The sequence below is a fragment of the Atractosteus spatula genome, chromosome 21, assembly GCF_055471065.1.
Source record: "Atractosteus spatula isolate fAtrSpa1 chromosome 21, fAtrSpa1.hap1, whole genome shotgun sequence".
NCBI lineage: Eukaryota > Metazoa > Chordata > Actinopteri > Semionotiformes > Lepisosteidae > Atractosteus > Atractosteus spatula.
Genome location: NC_142726.1, coordinates 7,062,079 through 7,080,276, shown reverse-complemented (window position 1 = coordinate 7,080,276; position 18,198 = coordinate 7,062,079). Strand labels below are relative to the sequence as shown.

Genomic DNA, 18,198 nt, shown 5'->3' with positions numbered 1-18,198 from the left:
TGAAGGATTTTCATTAACATTTATTCCCTTTCCATATAAGAAGAGCAGTAATGGTCAGTTTCAAGAAGCAGAGATCATTTTTAAAACCAGTGTAGTTTTTTGCAAGAATATACTGTATGATTCTTTTGGGTTCATCTTGGTAAAATCAGTCAATTAAATGCACAAGTAGATTTTTTTCTGTGCATACAAAATATGTGTACAGAAGCGCAAGTGTATGTGAAGTTCATCATCGTATTAAAGATACCAGGTATTTGTACTGTTACAACGTACAAAGATCACAAAATATCCAACAATCATCACATCATTGCCATGGGTTTAATACAGTATAAGCCTCAAATGATTTAATTTAATTTCATTTCTTATGATTTTAAAATGCTGTGTATATCATGGGAATAAAAAAGAACAGAGCAAATATTCTTTTTGATTGTAAACATTTCCCCTACAATCCCAGAACTAATGCTAATGCTGATAACTTGAAAAACCCTCTTGACTAACAAGTACCTCCAATAGTATAAAACCTTGGTCATTGCCTGTCAGTTTTTTCAACATTTCTATCTCAGTCGAATGAAATTAAGGCAACTAAAAACCTTATAAATGTTGATATCAACAGATCAAATCATTATTTTTAAAAATGGATTTTCCATGTATTTTTTTATTGAATACCCACCCGATTTTGACTCATCAGCAATTAGCATTTACGCATTATCAGAGAACAAGACATGTGGATGTTGTCATCTGACATGCCCACCTGCGGAGCATTTCTGACACACTGCAAACTGCATCGGACCTGAAGAGAAGAGGACATTTGCTACGTCTTGAGAGCCTTGAGTTTCTCAGAAAGCAGTCAGCTAGTAACATGAACCAGACTCATACTTGCAATGTCTCCAAAATCAATCAATTCCAAAGCTCAAACTGTGCTCTGAGAAAGCACTCTTACTGCTTAAGACACTAGGGAGCCCTCAGGCTAAACTATTCTGTCTTTAAACTTGTGTTAATTATCAATTATACCCTTAGACTACCATAGAGAGTAGTTACAAGCCTAATTCACCTGCTTGTGTGCTCCCTTCATTAGACAAGTCATTGTTTTAGAGATTTGTGACAGTGACACAGAGGTCAACACTGGACAAAGTCACAGGTCAAACTGTACTAATCTGTCATAATCTGTTGTACACATTAAAGTAGCACTGTTTATGTGCAAGGACTAGGCCCTTGCTATGGGTATGAGGTCATTAGCAAGGTAATGAAGGCTGTGTTTTTAAGACATCAAACAGGATTGCAAATTTCTTCAGACTATAATTTAATTGAAACACCTTATTTTCGTTATGTGTGACGAGTGTTTTATCTCCTTAAAACAGTGTCAAAGGAATATCCTTTAAACCCCGCAGAGAAAAATGGTTAATCTCATGAGATTATGTGTGTTCATTAATCAGCAATTTGCAACTCAGATTAATCCAGCAAAGTAACAGTGTTTCTTGATTGTTTTAGTGTGATGCCATTCACTATATATAGCCATAAACTACAGTAATGCTTACATTTAGACATGGCTGGTTTAGACAGATCTGTAAATAATATTTGGTGTTGCTTCTTAAATTATTTTTGCATTTAAAATACCCATCATATTAATCTTGTACTGTAGCCTTGCTTTGTTATCTACCATACAGTTCTTTATGATACAAATCTGTACAGATTTTATGTCAATATACTGGCTTAAGCAGAATTGTGTGACACTGAAATGGATCTCTCAATTCTAGACAGTTTTAAGACAGCAAATGAAAGTCTCTGTACTGAGAGTTGTGAATATTATGTGAAAGCATGTTCAACAGATTACATCCAGATGATTCTGCTAAGGAACACATCCAATGCAGATGGTTTTAGGTTATAATTTTAGGTTTCTCTGTGGCCACTTGTTGTACAGTACTACTCTACTGTTGCCCAGAGTACCATACACCATACTCTGGTCTGTAAAGACAGCGGGGTGCCTGATACTTTAAAGCATTGCCTCATTAAGAACCTTTTAGGAACCAGACTCACTTCAGTGAGGTTTGAATGGATCTGTGGTTGTATTGTTAAATGTAGATGTTTTATTGTAAAGTATCATTTGCTAGTTTTGTATACAGTAGGACATTTTCCTCTTGCTTTGTACTGTAGGTATTTAAGTGAATTATATTTTATATTCAGGAAGTGTATTAATTAATTGAGACTGAAAGAAGACTGTTTTGGGGGTAGTAGTTTCTCACAAGATTTGTTATTGCAAGGCTTCAAAACAACCAGGTGAAACATACAGCAAATCAGAATAATTTGATACATAATGATGACCTCTGTACACTCACTGCCCCCTGAATGAACTGTCTGAATGGATTGCTTTTTGTCAGATAGGAGATCGAGTCATGGCTTTTGTGAATTACAATGCCTGGGCGGAAGTGGTATGCACTCCCGCTGAATTTGTCTACAAGATCCCCGACGACATGACTTTTCCGGAGGCTGCTGCTTTTTCCATGAACTTTGTGGCTGCCTACATGATGCTCTTCGAAGTGGCCAATCTCCGAGAGGGAATGTCCGTACTGGTTCACTCCGCAGGGGGAGGTGTGGTAAGTCTGCAATGAAATCAAAATCAATGGAAGAAATGTTGTCATGGTAATGAGTCTGCTGATATGAAAACAGAATGGCAATTGAAGCATACAGTGAGGTGTTGATCCCAATATACCATTACATGTTTACATGTTTTGAGAAAACCTAGACAACAGACAACAGCTTTATATTTCAAATTGAGCCTTTTATATTATTATTATTATTATTATTATTATTATTATTATTATTATTATTATTAAAACCAAGGGCTTAGAGTGCAGTAGAATATTCAAAGGGGCAGACACTGACATCAATTAAGTAAAAGCCCTTCTGAAGAAGGGTTTGACTCTGGATTTGAAAGCACTTAAGGAAGGTGACTCTCTGATACCCCTGGGGATAGAATTCCAGAGCTCTTGGACGTAGCAAGAGAAGGACCTGTCATGCATTGTATATAGTCAAGCTTGGAGGACAAAGAGGAGACCAGAGTCAGGTGAACGAGGGCTGTGAGGTGGGGAGTAGGAAGATAATTAGTGTACTTGGTACTGAGGTGCCAAGCGATGTAGAACCTTATAGAGAAGAAGTCAAAATTCTTATACACTTTTAGTGTACAGCAGAGCTGTATTTTAAAGAAAAATGAGAATCATCTACTGAGATGATAGAACAGGCATTTTTTTGTGACATGATGGACAATGATTACAATCCAAATATTAATAATAAAGTAAAAAAGCACTTATTATGAACACAGAAGAGATAGTAGTTATACCTGTATAGAATAAAATCCAATATAATGGTATCCTTTATCTCTTAATAATTAAAAGCAGTGTAATTCTGTCACAAAGAATTCTTGATTTCTTTCTCTTTCTGTTTGAGAATCTCCTCTTCTGTACTTCGGAGAAGCAGATATTAAAGTGTCTTTGGCAGTACAGTATGTCACAACAGTGTACTATTGATTCTTTCAATTGGCTGAAACCAGAAGGTTCGTTCAAGGGCAAAGCATATGTTTTTGAGATTCTTCTTTTTTCACCCCCATTTCAACAGTCAGTTTAAATCCAATACTTTCTTATATAACACACATACTGTAACCATCACACTCCCCTCACATGGATGTATTGCACTCCTTTTTGATGTGATTTGAAACCTGTTTTGTAGAACATATTGTTGAGCATGCTGTATCTTAATAATTAAAGAGAACTAGCAGTGTAATTGCTCTGCAGGGAATTTCCTAGCGATTTCTTATATTCAGTCATATACAGTATTAACCTGCTGTGATCTCAGGTTTTTCCAAATGTGGTCAGCAGTCTGTGCCAAGTAGTGTGTAGCACCTATTGTGCGTAGCACAACAGCTTGTGTTGTGTAGAGTATTTTGGGCTGATAATGTCTGTGATGATGGAGACATTAATCATGCCAAGAGCTTTGGAATTATTACTGAGATATCTCTGATGGCATTAGATATCTGCTGTATGAATTAGCTTTCTTTTGCTTTTTAAAAGGACCATCCAGGATATTATTCATGGCCTGTTAACATATGCATGAACTTTCTGAAACTGTGGTAAACATAATTCTGTACATTTAGTTGTGATTTCTAAGATACATCCAGTACTGCATGTACTGCATTATCTTCACGTATTAAGATGATATAAGATGCACTATTATTCCCCTTCAAAATGATTAAGTAATTACTGTAGGGATTTGACATGCACTCACAATTGCAAGGAATATAGGTGTTATTGTTTGTTTGAGGATGCTTGGCATTTTGTAGGGCTCAGTAAGAACTGACAAGGGAAAATGCCAAACACTGGCACATAAACAAACTAACCACCCTGCTTGGCAGTGTTGCTGCTAAGATGAAGACACAGGCTTGGTTTTGATTATGGGCTATTAACCTCTTTTGTGACACCCAATATACAGTATAAGATCTTAATGTGCATCCCCCCAGCTCCCCCCGAAACAAACATATGAGTCATAATATCTCGGAAATGAATCAGTTCTGCGCAAGAATATATGAAAACTGGATGAGAGGTACAGTAGGAGTCTGAGCAAGTTTCAGTCAGTTTCTCTGCACTGGCAATACAGAGGATCAGTGAGTTAATTATTGGAAGAATCTTATTACTGTGATATAGAAACAAAATCTAAAAGTGGGATAAAGAAAAACCGAACAAAATTTATACAGCCTTTTGTTCAAACAGCCCAGTAACAAGATCAAAATGCAGCACATGTCTATATTAAACTCAGATGAGAGCCGAGTGTATGGAGGTTGTTTATTTACAGTATTATGTTTACAATTGTATATTCTTAAATTTTATTGAGTGTACTATGTTTGGTAGCAAGCAGGGTGTTGGCTTAACCTATATAGGAAGTTAAACATCCTTTTTGTTTTTGTCATGCAGTTTTAAAAGGTGCTAATTGTTGTCTTTGGTGTGTGTTTTCCAGGGCCAAGCTGTGGCACAGCTATGCTCTACTGTAAACAATGTTATGGTTTTTGGGACAGCCTCATCCTTCAAGCACGAAGCCATCAAAGACTCTGTCACCCACTTGTTCGACAGAAATGCCGATTATGTGCAAGAAGTTAAAAAGTGAGAACCCTGATATTCTTCTTTGGGATGCAGGAGAGATTCTGGGAATGATCTTTATATGCTCCCTCTGTACAATATGCTACTGTGATTTTTTTTTATATGGCAGTTTGGAGAAATACTGTGTAGAATTTTTACAGATACAACACAATCTCATTTTCCAGATAAGATGGCTGAAAAATATGAAGCACATAATATTTTATGAAAGCCTGCAATTTATCTACTAAAAGATAAAAAAAAACACTTTTTTGGTATAAATGAAATCGGTTCCCTGATCGGTAATTAAAAAATGTTAAATTAAAGAATTTGAAGGAAGACGTTGATGAGATGCTGCCCACACCGACACACCAAACAAGCCCAGAGTGGAAGTGCTGTGATTAGCTGTTGGTTTCTCTGGTCTTGTATTGCACTTGTTTCCATGGCAACATGCATTTCTCCTTGGGAGAATGAAATATACAGTATTTATTGGTGCTTTGCTGACAGGTCCTTGTCGAAGCCAAATCTGAAGTGGCTGAGATCTCATGGTTTTCAAAGGACCTGGTTTACAAAGCCCTAACGTTTCACTTCTAAGTAGTTTGTTACATCATGGCTTCACCAGATTCTGTTGGCATTTGTAGGATTCTGTACGTAGGATTCCGTACATACCTTACAAACTGGAGTAAGAAAATAAATAATAAAGTTTATCATTTCAAAATGTCCACATATAAAGTGGAAACGGGCATCAACAGTTTAAGAAGTCACAGATGAATTTTAATTTCAGATTTCCAACACTTTATGTGCATGTGGTGTCAACAGAAGATGTACCGTATAGTAGATGAAGATCACCTCATAGAATATAGTTACTTTCTGTGTCTTTGCATGTGAAATAACTGCAATGCTATGGGTATAAATGTATATAGGTACAAAATACATTTCTGAAACTTAAGAATTTGAAAAAAACCAAAAAGAATGATATACCAGAGAGAAAGACAACTATCTTAGTACTAGGTTTGTGAGGGATGTTGTGAATTTGGAGCATTTTTGCAATTTGGACAAGATTAAGCATGGTTATATAGGAAGGCAGGGACTTGATCCAAGAATACGAGACAGAATGCATCCGACCCTGATGATCTGTGGATTAACCTCATTTTGAAATGCTTAGTCTTACGATGCTCAAAAGGTTTCCTGAGGATTTAGGATGACCACTGTGATAAGGGAGAATAATTCCACTTACAGATCTAAATGTCTTAGAATGTCACCAAAATCCAGGGAAATAGTTATGTTGTTCTTGAAGGATATTGGAGATAATCCAACTTGTAATTTCGTATAAAGACAATTCATGTTATTAATATTTCATATTATTCTAGAAGCCAATTATGATGCATAGATACTGTAGCTCCAGCTTTTTGCTGTTGGATTCTATAGCAAAATAAGGGACCCAGTTCCATATCCCAGTCCCAGTTCCATGAGTGGAAGATTTTAGTGATATCATTAAAATACAAAAGAAGCATGAAATACAAATGAAAGGTATTTGGAAAATTTTCTGGATGAAAACTACTGAATTTTTATGCAGGTTCTATATGACGTGGTAAGAGCCTCTGGTGGATGTGCTGAGCTATGTAGTTCTTTCTTGAATTGAGGAAAAAAGGAATATCCAATGGAAAAGGCGATTAATTAAGTCTTTTCATCTCCGCATTCCACTCCGGATCATAGCTTAAGTAAAATTAAATTGGTTTCAAGTCACTCCTGGTACAACAAGCCGTTGTATCACAAGACTGTAGAGTAGTTTGGCAGAGTAGACATTTTTCACTGTTAGAAATGGCTGGAGACTGCTTAATCGTCAACTTGGAATCCCAGCTCTTTCATTCTTGTAAAGTAATACTAATACAGTAGAGTTGCGATTCTTCCCTCTGCTTATATTAAAGAAACAGTGTTATTTCTTGATCATCTAAGTCATTCCAAGTCCATTTTGTTGTCTACATTTAATTTTGTTTACAGGATGAGTACAACACTTTACAGAGAACTCCGTAAGATGCTAATCCACCTCACAAGAGCATGTGATGCAGTTTGCAGTGAAAGAATTCTCATGTGATCTTGCTTTTTATGTATTTGTAGGTATTTATTATTCTACCGCTCTGTACTCCTTATGGCAAGGCTGTGTAAGGTGTGGTTCTCATTATATAATAGACTAGATTGTTAGAAAAGGTTTTTGCCTCAGATGTCTCCTATAATTGGTAAAAAGAAACAACCAACAAATAAGTTAGTAAGTGTATGGTATAATGTAACTTGGTTTTCTGATTATTTATTAAATTATTAAAATAGCAGCATGGTGGCACAGTGTTCAGTTCTCAGCACTGGGACCCTGGGTTCAATTCCAGGACAATTTAAAGGGAATACAAAATACTACCCAGCATTTCAGTTGATTTATAATGTTACATTTAGCTCCCAGTATTTGTACTGCACTGTTATTGAGGCAAGTCTCCAGTTCTAAGAGATTTAAAAAACCTTCAGCTTGGTCACGGAGTCAATTGATATGGCTATTGTGTGCCAGCAAGAGCTGACTCATACTTTCATTAAAACAAATGCATTAGACAGAAAAGTACACTGTGGGATATAAACTCCCACCCCTGTAAAATTACAGTTTGATGTGTAGGTAAAGATCTATTTTCCGAGGCTGAGTCAGATGCCCTTTATCTTTGATGTTGTTTTTGAAAAAAAAAATCAAAATTACTTTTATCTAACAGACTCATTCATAGCTGTCCCTTTGTGTATTCATAGTAGGAGGAAATACTTTTCTATTCTTCATGATTGCTGAATAATAAATGCATGACTGATATTATGCCTGGCTCTGGAGTCCATTCTTCAGACCAATTTTCTTAGATTTTACCTGCACATTGTAAAATGTGAGCATAGCATCATCGATTTTAAATTCCAAACTTTGTACTACTGTACTGTATATACACAAGCATTCTTCTGTGTGTAGATTCTATATAAATGGCTACATCCCCTTTGTAAAGTCTACCGTAATTCCTACCGTTAGTGTGTTTCTTTTCGAATGCATGTGCCCAAACCATAATTCATTCTGCTGTTTCTGTGTTTGCCTGATGTTTTATCAGAATCTAATGACTGATAGAGATGAGTAGCAGAAATGGATCCCTGGAGCATACCACTGTGTTATATACTGTATGCCCTATTAGAGGTTGTGCCCCTTAAGATGATGTTGTTTCCTTTTTGTTAATCAGTTATTGATCCAAACCTACTGTACTTGGATTCTTATGGCTTTTAATTTGAGCATCAGAGATCTTATCGAAAGTGTTCTGGAAATCAAAATATATCATGTCATACTGTGTTATATAATTTCCTTGTTTTAGTTGTAGAATTATAGCATGTTCAATAAATAAAATCTAAAGCAGCAGGAGGTATAATTATGTATGCCTATGTGTTTTAGAATTTCCCCAGAAGGAGTAGATATTGTCCTGGACTGTTTATGTGGAGAAAACACTGGAAAAGGGTTAGGCCTCCTAAAACCACTGGGAACTTACATCCTGTATGGTATGTATGGGAAATCTCGACACAGACAAAGATTATTAGATAGAGTTATAGATTTATACAATTTAAACATGCACTGAACTAAAAACAATGATGAACACATATACCGTAGATAAAGTACGTGAATTTATGGTATTCAAACAATACCATGAATAAATCTATGGTGTTTTTTAGTTGTTTATAATACTTTGAATGTTAAGTGTCTTTACTCTTTATTACATTTTTATTATGCTTCTTTACAATGATTCCTATCAGTACTCATTTGTAAAATGTTAAGCATATAAGCAGAATATTGCATGAAGCCAGAGAATGTTGCTGGATTGTAGTTGGAAACTGCTGTACTGAATAATATTTATATGCTGTTTTTGTCCTCTCGTTCCCTTTTTAATGTTTGTTTTGAAAGTCATTTTTTTTAAAATTACTTACATGTTTTTATGCCAGTCTCCAAAATTACTAAATACTTGTATTGTTTTATTTGTTCAGGTTCATCAAACATGGTAACTGGTGAAACAAAAAGTTTCTTCAGCTTTGCTAAATCTGTAAGTATTACTGAAGGCTTTAAGGCACATGTGAGTGGTCATATGTATAGCTTGTGTGAATGTGTTTGTGCTCTGGAGAGCTCATGGTCGTAACATTAATCTTAGTCGATCTCTTAGGCAACATCATAGCAGACACATAAGGTTATAACTCAACTTTTTTTGTTTTAAATTGAGTCAAAATTAGATATACAGTTGATTGGATTGGACACATTGTGAGAAAGGGAAGTAAATATTGGTATCCTGAAAAAAATGTTTTTAGAAATAAATTTTCCTCCTGCATGGTGACCTCGAATGTTTTTCAATTCTAAAAAAGAAATTGAAAAAAAATTGAACAGGCTAGCAATTGTCTGACCTTCAAAATTAATAGTGTTTTGCTCTGGAATTAATCTGATTGTAAATTGTTCACTGTCTGTAGCTAATTGCGTTGACTTAAATGTTGTCATCCTGTTCTGTAACACATTTTTAGAAAAACTAACTTCTTTAAACCATTAATGCATAAACTTGAGATAGATTTAAGAAGGGTGTCTTGACAACATGCAAATAATTAATGATGAAATTGTCATTGATACCTGTAAACAACACTAACTAGCAGATTCCAGTCATAACCAATATACTAATAAACAGAAATAATAATAAAAGTGACTGAATAAATAAAATGACATCAATGGCATCAATAAAATTAGCGACTGTACAGTACATGTCTTTTCTTTGGTTGTAACAGATAAGCTTAGAAATTGCTTTTAAACAGTGGAGTCTTGACCCTTTCTCATCAATGGAATGCAACACATTTATGAAAAAATGACTCTTGAATCTGTGCTGAAAAATTATCTTTAGGAGAACAATTAGTAAATTTGCATTCTAAATAGAAATAGACAGACTTATCAAGCACAGACAAATAGATATTCCCAGTGGCAATGAAGAAAAACCCTTTCAGCAATTATTTCAATTTTTGCTGTTTTTTTCTGCAGTGGTGGCAAGTGGAGAAGGTGAACCCCATTAAGCTCTATGAGGAAAATAAGGTCATTGCTGGATTTTCACTGCTCAACCTTCTGTTTAAACAAGGCAGAGGCAGCCTGGTAAAGACTGTGGTGCACAAACTAATTTCTCTCTACAACCAGAAGAAGATCAAACCACTAGTAGACTCACTATGGGCTCTGGAGGAGGTAAGGAGGCCACCAATTCTTATAGCACTTATGTCCAGACTGCAATATATACTGTATATACTGCACTCATAGTTCTGTGAACATCAGTTTAGCTAAAAGAATAACTTCTTTTTTGGCAGATGTGGTTATTATTGTGCAGTTTTTGGACCAGTGAGTCACTTGCAAAATAGGTGGGGTTTTTTCTGTTGTGGAAAAAAGCTTGTAAGAGATTTAGATACACTAGTCTACCACCACTGCTATTTTAGCAGAATTGTATTGATATCTACAGTATGCCTTTATGGGAAAGTGTTAGCTTTGCCTGGAAAAATATACAGAATTGCTCATTTCATTTTTTAAATAGCTAGAATTCAGTACAATGCTGCAGCTTGTTACTCATGTGGACTTTGTTTATACTGTAGATAACACCATGTCTTAATAATCACTGTAATAGACCCAAGAGGGTAGCGAATAGCTGATAGATTGTATTGTAGTGATAACAGCATTCAATTTAAATATTTTACTTTGTGCAGTGGAAGATTTATTGTTCTCAATTACAGTACAATTTAAAAACCACATCACTAATCCACCGATTTTCAAACTCAGTGGAGTAATATTCATAGGAGAGCTGCTTTTTCACCGTGTGGCTATATAACCTTAACCTGTGCCCCCCTTGTGGCACCTGATGCAGTTAAGAGAAGGACAGACAGATTATTTAGAAATTGAAAATTGTTTGCTGACCTCCTTCTTTTACACCTATCAAGAATTTTCAAAGCAAATGAAGACGACATGTTTAGTATTTTTTATAGGACACAGTAAAGGGGTAGCTTTACTGAATGAGATAGTTAACTTTAAGGTATTTACTGAATGAAAGGAAAGTATTATAAGGATTCTCTTAAGTATAGAATTGTTGTCAAAATTACATTTTTATTGATCTACATGGATGAAAATCGGTTCATATTTTTTATTTTAGGTTGAGCAATTAAGTTGAATTTAGCTGGTTATTTTTTCCCTTTAAAAGAATAGTAGTGTGTAAAGAATGTGTGAAATCCCTTTCCAGTTGACATGGTTTGGTCTTTTTACTTACTGTACAGGTCATATGAATAAATATCGATTTATATTTTGGGTGAATAGTTAAACATGATCACAATTAATGAAGTAAATTGCACCTATAATGAAGGGCACTGTGTAAGAACGTAATTGTAAGAAAATCCCTTCCACCAAGGTCATGAGAATGGTGAAGTGAGTTTCATCAGTGAATGCTGTGGCAGTTCAATGTGAAGAAAAGGTTGTTTATAACCTCAGTATTCATGTTATATTTCCATTTACATGTTATTCAAAAGATATAAGTATAAAAGTTTTTACGGAAACGACCATTACAAAAATGGAAAGTTGCTGAAATCATTTCCTCCGTCCATTTAAATGTGAATTTTAATGCGAAGTGACGAACAACGGCGTGATGTCAAAGAATAAATGTGCGGATCGTGCGCATCCCTGTGTGTGTCAGTTTAGAGCTGTTGTTAACTAAATGGTATAATCTGCTCGTACTTATTAAAATTTACAAGTTGCTCATAATTCAGAATCTTAATCCTAAAAATAAACTGACCCCGAGTCTGTTTATTGCCAGTGAGTAAGCGCACTAAGCTCATATCTTGGCCATAAATACAGTATGTGAGTTACAGCTCTTGTTTATCGAGCATCTGAAATACGTATATACTGTTCTATATTTTCCCCCGATACAGAGTGATATTGTCAAAAAGCAATCAATGTTTTTTCTCAGACAACATATTTTCTCTCGCATAATTTGACTAAATACTTTTATGATGTCATCCTAGGAATCATATGATTAATGGGTGTTTGACTGGACTCTTTGTAACTCAGCAAATGAGTAGCTAATGCTCCTTGGTACTGTACTTTTCGTGTTATTGTGGAAACCCATGCACTTTTATTACACCTCAGAATACAGTTTGTGGCATTAATCATGTCAGGTAATACTAAATACACTATTTTTGAGGGTGGTGCTGTTTACCCTAAAGAGGTTATTTATATGCAAGGTTTATGTAAATAGGGTTCTGGAGCCTAACATACTGTATCTCTCCTATTTCTAATTTTACTGACACCTACCTTACTTTTATATGATTTTTCTGATTCGACAATCAAGTTCACTTTAAAAAAGAGAATATGTAGAAAAAAATATTTTCCTGAAATTAACAGATACTATAGTAAAGAAAAACAATCTTAACATGAAGTAGTCATTTCAGAAGTCCAGAGATATTTCAGATGTCTGAAGAGTATTTTCATGCAGGCAGGGAGAGATGGAGAAGGGGACGGAAATATCGTTCTGGCAGCTTGGAGCCTGTTAGACCAGAATTGCTTTAGGAGGAAAGGGCTATAGGATGGCTTCCCAGATCGCTAAAAATAATCTCTGGGCAGAACTCGCAAGAGCTAAGAGCTTCAGAGTGTGCAGATCACTGAATCTGGAGGCCTGCTGAGCAGGTTGACTGGTAAAGGCACCTTTGTGAGTGGAGGGCGTGCTGTATGATAACGGGTTCGAGCGTTGGTCCCGTCACCAGCCCCTGGGATCTGGGATCCCCCAAGCAGTAGTACACAACAGGCCGCTGGGCGCCGTCCTGGGGTCGGATGGGATAAGTCGGCCGGGGCTGTCACCTGGCTCGGTGACTCCTGCCACCTCCCAGGCATTGGCAGTCCTGTGCTGCTGCTGCTGCTGGTGAGGGTTGCTCCAAAAAGTGCCGATCCTCCATGACAGGACTGTGTGGCCTGTGGAACAAAGCGTTAAAAAACAAGTGAAGGGCTAGAGGAATCTGCCTACATGTCCTCATTCTCCCCTGTGTGCAGTCTTGGGGATGGTAGTGGAGTGTTTTTGACCCTTCATGTTTGCCATCATATGAAGGATTTCCTAGTCCCTTTCGTCCTTTTGTACGCTTTGTCCAAGGGTTATTGTAGGCCCCTTTTTACATGTGTTCTCAGGGTGTGGAAATGGATCTCTTCTTCTCTGCACAGTATTCTGTACAAGGTTATTCTTAATACTTCTGTTGACTTGATCTTCACTTTGATCTTGAGTTCTCACAACAGCAGAAATTGATTGATTGGTCTTTCCACGAATTTAATACATTTGCTGTTGCATTAGGAGCTTCTGAATTCCCTCCCTTTCGCTTCATTGGATGCTGTCCTATTTTGATATTAATATACTGGGCAAACACAGCCATCCTTTTGAGCCCCTACACATTAGGCCAGTCAGAGTCTATGGGTTGTCACTGTAATTGAGTCAAACTGTAATGAATTGCTTTACAGAGTAAGTAGATATCCATGTTTGTGATGCCATAGACAGTCAGAGATTTTGTAATAGGCAGGCATCTCAGGTTTGTTATAAGTGCAGAGAAATGTGATTTCAAAGTTTTTCACAGGATATTCTTGTGTGTTCTTGGTGGCTGGGGAGTTACATACAGTAGCAGCCTAGAGAGGCTAATTTGAAGTGTTTTATTGTAGATTCTGCAAGGCCTCTGTAATAAAGCCCCCTGCACTGTCCAGTATTGTCCCTTATACAGAAGAGTTTATTGCAGAGCTCTTGTAGAGAATATTCTGTAATAAAACATTATTGCACCTTGTGCTGGAGCTTGTCTAACAAGCTTTCAGCTCCCAGTGGAGGAGGGGGAGTCCCTGCTACACTGGTGCTGCCATCACCATGTGTGACTGTGGAGCTGGTGCTGGCTGGAAGGAGGGCTGTGGTGGGCTCTGCCCCAACACTTGGCATTTAGTCAAAGACATTCTAGTCTGGTCTCATCTGACCTCAACACCTTCTATCACATTTGTGCAGGATCACTCAGGCACTGTGTTGCAGACACCATGTGAGATTTGAGATGGGTATTTTTTTTCACTTCCACACAAGCCCCGTTCATAGAGTGACTGGGTGGGTGATGAACCATGGACATTTCTCGCATTTCAGTGTCATTGTTGGCCTCATGGAGGTGCTCCTAACCTTTTTTAAACTGATCAGATTGGTTAGACATTGTGATCCAGGCAGTGTCTTCTTCTAATCTGGCTTTATATTTATGGGCGGTGCGGTGGCTCTGTGGCTAAGGATCCGCGCCTGTGGCTGGAAGGTTGCTGGTTCAAATCCCGCGGTCGGCAGAGGAATCCTACTCCGTTGGGCCCCTGAGCAAGGCCCTTAACCCCAACTGCTCCAGGGGCGCTGTACAATGGCTGACCCTGTGCTCTGACCCCAAGCTTCTCTCCCTGTCTGTGTGTCTCATGGAGAGCAAGTTGGGGTATACGAAAAGACAAATTCCTAATACAAGAGATTGTATATGGCCAAGTGATCTTATATAGTGTATCTATATCTCTTAGTGGTTTGGAAAGTTCCTTGATCTTCATGGTTTACTCAGGGATCTTATTCTGAAATAATGTTAACCACTATAATTTGCACACAGACAGAAGCCATCAACTGATTTTATGTCTTCTTAACATACTTTTTGCACCTAAATTAATTTAGTTTTACCACAGCAAAAGGTTTAAATACTTATGCAAAAATGACATTTCTATTCTATCACAACTGTGAGCTTTAAAGCAATAAAATGTGATTTCAGGCTTAAAGACATCTATCATTGCCAGTTTAAAAGATCTGGACCACTTCTGACTTGAACAGAGAAGATCATCAAGAGGCTTCATTCAAGCTTCTTGATTCAAAATTCTTAAAAATGCTGACTTCAGGATTAAGACTGAAACATGAACCACTGGAGATACATGGTGGGGAAGGTGGTATTACACAGGCTTGTGGGAGTGTCAAACTAGTTAGCAAACCATATTTGTGAATGCAGTACCCTGGCTTTTTTTGGGTACTGGCTGGATGAGATCTATGGACCAATTGGTTACGAGTAAAGATACTTGTGAGTTTCCCTTGAGGTTTCCCATGATTGCCCTGCAGTGCACTGGCGTCCTGTCCAGGGTGTACACTGTCTTGCGTATTTTGCCTTCCAGGAGAGAGTCCAATTCCCCCGCAACTCTGAACTGGAAAAAGCAATTAGAAAATTGCTTAGAAAAAGACGTTCTTATATTTATAACCTTTTTCACATTGTGCTCAAAAGCAGAAACAAAGGCACAGGAAACTTTTATTGTGGGTTAGAGTTCTTTACCATTAAGCCAGCACTGTTTTTGAAGCAAACAAAACAAATGATTTAAATGGAAATCATTGTTCTGATTGAGGTGGTCTCAACACCATCTCAAAAGAGTTGTTGTTCTGCTGAGCTGTGGAGAATTACTGGACTCTTTTGTATTGATTAGTCTGTCTGAACTGGATAGAATGTCCTCTTGAATGTCTGCAAATCATGCATCACTGTCTCTACCCTGCCTCAGAGAGTGCAGACAAATATTAGAAGCTTCTCTTTGTCTTCCCACAGCCTGCTACAGTACCTGCTCTCCATTCTGCACAGCTCCTGGCTGACATGCTGTGTGCTAAAGTGATATTGCGGGTGTCAGCTCTGTTTTCTGAACTCCTGGCAGCCTGGTCACTAAGTCTTAGTTCTTAGTTAATCCAGCTGATTAACATTCAAGGAATCTCTTCATTAGATTTTGAAGTTAAGGAGATTAAACTTCAGAGAAAGTCTCCAAGGTTTAAGGAGTAGTTTGTACAACCAGCAAGGTTAAGAGATGAAAATTTGAAACAAAGGCTAAGTTTATTGATGCAAGTTACTACACGCAGGTTTAAAAAATGCCCCCACTGCAACCCCCTCCATACATGCAGTGTTGAATTAATAAGTATAACCTCGTCATATGAAGAATATAAATACTTTTTGATTATGCTGGTTAGCACTGATGCCTTCACCGGTCGTGGGCGCCATCTTTATAGAGTTTGTATTGATTCCACTTCCCCACATTGACCTTCTCAAGGTGCTTCAGTTTCTTCTTACCTTCCATGAACAGGCTGTCTAGGTTAACTGGGGTCTTTACTGGTAGACTGGTGCACCGTCCGGCCTGTAGTCTGGAGTCCTGCAGTGGACTGGTGTACTGTCCAGTCTGGAGTCCTGCAGTGGACTGGTGTACTGTCCAGTGTGGAGTCCCACAGCAGACTGGTGTACTGTCCAATCTGGAGTCCCACAGTGGATTGGTGTACTGTCCAGTGTGGAGTCCCACAGTGGACTGGTGTACTGTCCAGTGTGGAGTCCCGCAGTGGACTGGTGTACTGTCCAGTGTGGAGTCCCGCAGTAGACTGGAGTACCGTCTGGCCTGGAGTCCCACAGTGGACTGGTGTACCGTCCAGCCTGTAGTCCCACAGTGGACTGGTGTACCGTCCAGCCTGTAGTCCCACAGTGGACTGGTGTACCGTTCAGTCTGGTGTCCCACAGTAGACTGGAGTACCGCCTGGCCTGTAGTCTGGTGTCCTGTTGTGGACTGGTGTACTGTCCAGTGTGATGTCTTATTTAATCACTGAGTAATAACTGCACATAGTTTTACTTTTAATGCAGTACAAAGCTCCGGCCGTTTTGATACGTCTTCCCTTGTGAAGCCAGGCTTTGCTGAGTTGCTATGGAGACAGGGTATATTGATTACTATGCTGCAGTATGGTAACCCTTATGAATGCCAGTGTGAACCTCCAGTGACTGGTGGAGTGGATTTTATTAATTAACTACTGAAGAGAAGCATATAGCCATCCATCTATTTTCTTGCCTGTTTATCCAATTCAGGGTCACGGGGGAGCTGGAGCCTATACTGGCAAGCAACAGGCACAAGGCAGGATATAAAGCATATGTTTGTCAAATATATTTGAAGCAGCTAATATTAGTGTAGTGTAGTGCATGCATTTTCATTTCTTGTTGAGTCTTAAATAAAGAAAGTGTTTTTTAATCAAGGTTAAAGTAAACTTATGTAAATCGGACCTTTAGAAAACAGAGTAATTGATACAAAGGGACTTTTCAGCCTATGTGCATTAAAAAATCTGTCAACCGTGGAGCATAATAATCCCTTTGCCTTCACATTCTGTTGCAACATTCTGTGTTTTATATTCAAAATTTCAAACACAGTGGAATATAAATGGGATTACATACCAGTATAAAACATAAATGAAGGAGATTTATTTATAAAAGCTTTTGTTATGATTCATAGGGGAAAAAGTGGATAAACATTTCCTTACAGGGCATTCTGCAATCAATGCAAAATAAGGACAATTTCACTTTAATAAAAGGCACAGGCCAAAAACATCATGTCCCTAGTCTACATGTAATTATTGAATAATGGTAATGAAAGCTTTGCATAATATTTTGTAACTTCTGGATGGTATTATTGCTGGTCTAATACATTTTTATTTTCACAAATTAAGATAGCAGCATTGCATCAGTGGTACATAGTGTAACATTTATTGGTTAATACAAATCTTTGACATAAGTGTACAGAATTTATTCTCAAAATATATTAACTTCCATCTTATTTACAAAATGTAGGCAAGTTTTATTTGGCTCGGCCCTGAAAAGCCAATTTAGTCAATTTTTGCTAAAGTAATCAATTTTACATCACCTGTTTTCTTAAGGAAACATATATCACGCAAATAGGATAGTCATGATTCAGTAATAGTTATGTGGCACAACAGTCATCTGACGTGTGTTCATTAGATGAATGAAAAACATATTGTACACTGAGGACATCTAGCTGCTGGTTTTGATGAGTGCAATTGATGAGTGTGCAAGATAAAACTGGTCTGGCTCCCAATTTACATTATAGTCATTTTAGTGACTGGTCACTGTTGATTAACTCCATGGTTGATGGAGTCGCAGCTTGAAGTCCTGAAATTCAAAATGAGGCATTTTGAAAATCAGAGATCTAAAACAATTTTTCATGTAATCCCAA

The 18,198-nt window shown here is 37.5% G+C and overlaps 1 protein-coding gene across 1 annotated transcript in view; it reads left to right on the top strand.

The window, feature by feature from the left end:
* The window catches only part of vat1l (vesicle amine transport 1-like), a 41,980-nt gene that overhangs the window by 10,339 nt on the left and 13,443 nt on the right, over nucleotides 1–18,198 (top strand). Inside the window, exons 7-11 of the mRNA XM_088939213.1 lie at nucleotides 2,373–2,588; nucleotides 4,999–5,141; nucleotides 8,566–8,669; nucleotides 9,150–9,205; nucleotides 10,174–10,368. Coding sequence (XP_088795339.1) covers nucleotides 2,373–2,588; nucleotides 4,999–5,141; nucleotides 8,566–8,669; nucleotides 9,150–9,205; nucleotides 10,174–10,368 — 714 coding nt within the window. The remainder of the gene's footprint in view (nucleotides 1–2,372; nucleotides 2,589–4,998; nucleotides 5,142–8,565; nucleotides 8,670–9,149; nucleotides 9,206–10,173; nucleotides 10,369–18,198) is intronic.